At 34.1% G+C, this 6,000-nt stretch overlaps 1 protein-coding gene across 1 annotated transcript in view; it reads left to right on the forward strand.

Annotated features, from left to right (window-relative positions):
* The window catches only part of SLC27A6 (solute carrier family 27 member 6), a 69,222-nt gene extending 63,441 nt beyond the window's left edge, over positions 1-5,781 (forward strand). Inside the window, exons 8-10 of the mRNA XM_077138320.1 lie at positions 355-452; positions 1,680-1,810; positions 5,233-5,781. Coding sequence (XP_076994435.1) covers positions 355-452; positions 1,680-1,810; positions 5,233-5,409 — 406 coding nt within the window. The 3' untranslated portion in view covers positions 5,410-5,781. The remainder of the gene's footprint in view (positions 1-354; positions 453-1,679; positions 1,811-5,232) is intronic.
* The last annotated feature ends 219 nt before the right edge of the window (positions 5,782-6,000 follow it).

A 6,000-nucleotide genomic window follows, 5' to 3' on the forward strand; every position in this document is an offset into this window, starting at 1 on the left:
GCACTTAAAAGTTATTATATTACAAAGCATATTTCATATATTTATTATTTTGTACATTAATATATTACAAGATGTCATTTTATTTTGTGTTTTTAATTTATTGCATAAAGAGAATTTTACAGCAAACCATTTATACCAGCTTGACAAAGTTAGTCATTTTAACTGAAAAGCAGTCACTGATTTTGTTGAATTACCAACAATGTGTGTCCTTAGAATTCCCTTTCATTTTGAAAACGGTCGTGATTTTTGGTCACTAGGTACTTGTGCAGAGCCAAAGGCACGCCTCTGAAGCTAAAATGGATTTCCTAGTCCTTCAGATCCAGCTGTCCTAACTGAAATTTATTTTTCATTTAGATGGAAAGGAGAAAATGTTGCAACCACAGAGGTTGCTGATGTTATTGGCATATTGGATTTCATACAGGAAGCAAATGTGTACGGTGTGGCTGTGCCAGGTATGAGTATACTTTAGGTCCTGGAAGCATTTTCAGAAAACAGTATTTCACCTGTAAAGTTTTGCAATGACCTTACTGAATCAACATTTTTTATTTTATATATTAAAATAAATATCTCAGTCTTTGTCTTGGCAAGTAATGCCCTTAGCCAAGCTAACAAGCTTCACGGTCATACCAGGAGAAAAGCAGCGACTGAATTTTAGTGTTGGTGTGTAGTTTTAAGCAGAACTTGAAAACTCTGGTCAGTGACTCATTGCTGAAAAATACAGCTTTTCAATCATCTATTACTTTTTATGATTAGTGTTTATACACATCACTAAGGAGGAATGTGTTCTCGTTTAAATGTTTAAGCACTGACTTGTACTTAAGGTGGGTCTTTGTTTCAAGAAACTTCAGAATTGGGTCCTTCTTTAAAAATAATGTTTAGGGCGGGCCACAGTGGCTCAGTGGCAGAGTTCTCACGTGCCATGCTGGAGACCGGGTTCGATTCCTGGTGCCTGCCCATGCAAAAAAGAAAAAAAAAGTTTGCATCTGTCTGCCTTTTTTATCGTTATACATATGCATATGAAGCTTTTCTCATGATGATGAAAATCGCACAGAAAAGGGGCCTATCCAGAGACAGGTCAGCCATTCCCCTTCTCTGGCCTTTTTTTGCAAGTGGCAATATTATCCAGCTAATGCTTGGTGAAGCAGAGGACGCTGCGGGTGGAGAGGGGGGCAGAAGGATGTTTATTCTAACGGACCGCCACTAGGTGTCGGGAAAAACTCCTGGGGGTTCCGACCCTTTGGTAGGTGACAGGATGATCAGTAAGCAATCTATGAAACTAGTTTTGGAAATACCAATTCCTTAAAAATGTGCACTTTTTTGCAAATGTTTAAAATGAACGTTTCTGTTGGAATCTATTTGCCCTTAAATGTTTTCTTGTTCGCACAGTGCAAATTAGGGGCCATTTATAGTATTTTCTGTTACATCTGATTCGTTTCTGTAGTGTAGGCAGTTAGGGCTACACTCTGGACTTAAATTATTTCTGTTCCTAAATTATTCCTAGGGCATAAAGGTAGGCTCGGGGAGAACCGACTCATTTACCCCACAGTTGCATTGCTCTTGCTGCAGATAAGTTCATCTCTACTTGTGACAATCAATATATAAGTAACAGAATTATGAATATTCATCTAGGACTCGTAAAGTAACCGTATTCCAAACTCGGTTTGTTTGTTTGTTTTCAGATTATGAAGGAAAAACTGGAATGGCTTCTATTATTTTAAAACCGAATAAGTGTTTAGACTTGGAAAAAGTTTATATTCAAGTTGTGACATTTCTGCCAGCTTATGCCTGCCCACGATTTTTAAGAATTCAGGTAATTTTGCTGTCTGAATTTACTCATCTAAGTTAATAGTAGGAAACCAGGAGCGGGTTTAATTTCGAAATACTATTTTATCCTCTAGATAATGTGTCCATTTTATTGATATTAGAATTTTTCAAGAGGAATAGTGAAAAGCACTAGAATGGAGAGTTAATGCTAATTAAGCTAATATTTGAAGCTTAATGATGGAAGGGAGTGTGCTGAAATCCAGGATAACTTTGTCTTTGTTCTAATTATGGAATTAGAGAACAGCCCTCAGATTCTTCAGGCAGGACCTCAGAGCCAAATGCAAGTCCCTGGGGATTGTGGCAAGCTAAAACCATGCCTGACACCCACCGTTCCAGGTATCAGGGTGTCTGTAGAATGTATGTGAACTAAAGGCAATTGGCCTTGAGCAGCCTGCTTTAAGTTTTTACTCTCCCCCCCCCACCCACACACACACACACTCTGCCGACTTTTAGGATAATTCAGGGAAGAGGATGCTCTCCTCTTAGGTTACTGGTCTAAAATCAGTAAAAATAAAACAAATTTACTCAGTTCCTGATGCAATTTTAGTCAATCATCTAGTTAATCATTCCTTTATTTAATCTTGTGTCTCAAGAACAATTTCCCAAAGCTAGTACCCAAAATCTGTTAACGTCCAATCATACAGACTTTTCTTAATGCGTTTGTTATATCACAATTAGATTCCTAGCCACAGATGTTTTCATATCCAGTTGTAAAGCATTTGTTGAGCAACCTTATGGCGAGTCACTGCTTGGCCAATGGCACACGTCATCTGAGTTGCCACATTCATTAGCATAACTGGTGTTGTTTTTTTAAGGACTTTTACAAACATTGTCTCAGATCATTTTCAGAACAATCCTTTGACATACTAATGGCAAATAAATATCAAGCAGAAGTAATATAAGTAATATATTTTAATTGAAATTGTCACTGAGAAAACTGCAGATTTACATGCAGTTGTAAGAAATAATACAGAGAGATACTGTGTATCCTCTACCCAGTTTCCTTCAATGGTAACATTTTGCAAAACTGAAGTATAATAGCACAGTCAGGCTACTGACATTGATACAAGGCACCCATCTAATGCAGAGTTGCCCAGTTTTTCTTGTAATCGTTTGTGCGTGTGTATTAAGTCCTATGCAGTTTTATCACCTGTGTATGACCGTATTTTGCTGGACGGTTCCAACACCACAAGGATCTCATGTGTTGCCCTTTTATAGCCACATTCAAGCCCCTCCTGCTCTCTTCCCCTCCTCAGAAGTAGTATAGTTTGATGGAGTGATAAATTGATGAACCAACTAATATTTTGAACATTTTTTCCCCTAAGGCAACTTAAAAATCATTGTCATTATGCAGAGGAAATATTTTGGCTTCGGGCTACTTTAGCTGATTCGATCAGCCTTGCACAATTTAGAAAATATTTTAGGATCCTGTTCCTAGGTCCAGGAAGGTTTTGTTTATTATGGTATTCACCGCAGTTAGCACAATGCCTGACACTTAGCTGCAGTAAAAAAATGGTTGTTGAATAAATGAATTAAAATAAATGACCTGATATAAGAAATGCAAATGTAAAAGTTAAACTTCTGACAAATCTAGAACAGTCATCTTATTATAAATATACTTAGCATGTTACTTTTTTTAAAGAAGGGAAGTGTTTTTGCCTAACACGTTTAAAATTTTTTACGATTGTGAGAATATCTAGTTTGCCTGGGATGAATTAAATTGTTCGTTTGATTCTGCTTATGAAAATAAAACTGTTATAACCACTCTGGAAAGCAATTTGGTAATAAATAATCAGACACTTAGAATGTACATATATTTTGACGAGTAATTTCAATTCCAGCAAATTCTGCTTAGGAAGTAATCAAAAATGCACAAATGTATATAAGGATGTTTCTCAAAGTATTGTTCATAGTAGCAAAAACTTTGAAATTTTACGTTCAGGAATAAGGACAAAATTAAACTATGGTAATTAGATAAAACCTTATAAAACTATTTAGTATGTAGTGCTTTTGAAGAAAACTACTTGACTTGGGAAAAATCTACCTCACATAATATTACTATATGAAAAGGTAGAACTCCAAATTGTATAAGTACAGTGAGATTCTAATTTTCTAGAAAAGAGAAAATGAAGGTGTTTCCACAGCATCACCTCTAATTCTCTGATGGCTATGTGGAATTTGGGTTTGAGGGTGTAGGTGATTAGGGAAGAGAAGTTGACTTTGTTTTTACTTTTTTATTCTATTACCATATATACTGTGAAGTTAGTCCAGAAGGATGAATAAAAAAGGTCAAGGTACTCATGAATTCTTATATGGGCCTCCATATGTCATCTCAGTTGAAATAAAGTTGCTTTCTCATGCCTGTGTCTCTCACAAATAGATATGAAATCTCCTTTGAACTCTTTGGTGCAGAGATTTCCAAACATATTTTCATAGCATATTTTTTTCAGAGCCAAAACAAATACCTAACCATTCTATTTATTCACTAGTTAGAGCCAAGTAATTTAACAAGCACATAAGTCCTAACAAATTAGTAGCCATTTGAAAAAATAATGCATATAAATCAAAAGACAAAAATAGTATTCTATTTCATTTTAAAATAATCACAATTACTTTAGTGAGATGTAAATTGGGCATGCATAACTTTCCAAACCTTGAATTGCATTGGGCTAGACAGGGCCCCTAATTTCTTGTTTCACATTGATTTTTAGTAATACTTGCTTTTTGTCACAGCAACCACTGAAAACCCAGTTTCACAAATATATGACATCATTGAAAGGAATGCATGACAACTAAGGCTGAAACTGATTTCGCTTGAACTAGTACTTTATAAGAGGTGATCAACAGATGCCCCTGGGTTTCCTTTGACATTTTAAAATATCCTAGGAGCTCCCTGAAAGTTCACTGAGACGCCCCAGACCTTATCGTATACTTTGGGAACCAAAGTTTTAAAGCATTCTTTACCCTCTGGTTCTTAAAGTACTCTGCCTTGTGTGTGTTCATATTAGAAATGACTGTCTTTCAGAGATTCTAGCTCCTTAAAATCTAGTAGCAATCTCTATACATAGTAGTGAATTGACATTGAATTGTAGAGATAAACCTGTATGTCTTATACATATCTGAATTTAGCTTGTTGACTTACGATCATAGTTCTTAAATATTGAATGAGATGATATTTGAACAAAATTAATCAGTGTTAATCAAGCTAAAGATTTAAATGTTCTGAAGGACATATTTTTTTATTTTAATGTTTAAAAAACTTTTATTAAGAAATATAGAAATGCTCATTGGATATAAAAATGTTATAACTGAATATTACAGTCATTGCTATTTGGTATTTTATTTATATATTATAACTATTATAGATAATATAGAATGATTTCATTCATCCTGATAATTGTCTCATAGGAAAAAATGGAAATAACGGGGACATACAAACTACAGAAGTTTCAGTTGGTTGAGGAAGGATTTAATCCATCAGGAATTTCTGATCCACTTTACTTTATGGATAACCTGAAAAAATCTTATGTTCCATTGACCAAAGAACTTTATGATCAAATAATATTAAAGGAGATCAGACTTTAAGATTTTATATGTGTGAGATTTTCATATACTTTATCAAGATGGGTGAGAAGAGAGTATGTAATTCTTTAACATGAAATGGGGAAAGGAAACTAAACATTGATTAAGCATGTGCTATATTTCCTTAATATGCCAGAACTTTCCTTTAATCAAGAATTTTAATATATTTTATCTGCAAACTTATTTGGGTATTCTTTTTACCTCTTGGAATTCATGGCATAACTAAATATTTTCTTACTTTTAAAGATTTTTAATAAATAGTTAACAGTTAAGATACTTATCTTAAAATGTACTTTTTAATCTTTAAATTTTTCTAGTTTTGAAAAATGCCTAATTTTACTCAAATATTTTATTTTTAAGTGACCTGTAACTCAATAAAACAAAATCTTCAATTAATTTGTTTTGATTTTTTGCTCTGATGCTTTTAATTAATGTTTCCATCAAAGGAATGGAAAGTCATATCTTCTTATTCATAAACACATTAGAATGATAGAACAAATATGAAACAGGAGAATTTAAAAACTGGTACGCTCAAAGCATTTAGGAGTTTGGGGAGGATATATAAAGCAGTGGAACCAAAATTCAACACAGCAG

Source organism: Tamandua tetradactyla, chromosome 20 (genome assembly GCF_023851605.1).
Source record: "Tamandua tetradactyla isolate mTamTet1 chromosome 20, mTamTet1.pri, whole genome shotgun sequence".
Lineage (NCBI taxonomy): Eukaryota > Metazoa > Chordata > Mammalia > Pilosa > Myrmecophagidae > Tamandua > Tamandua tetradactyla.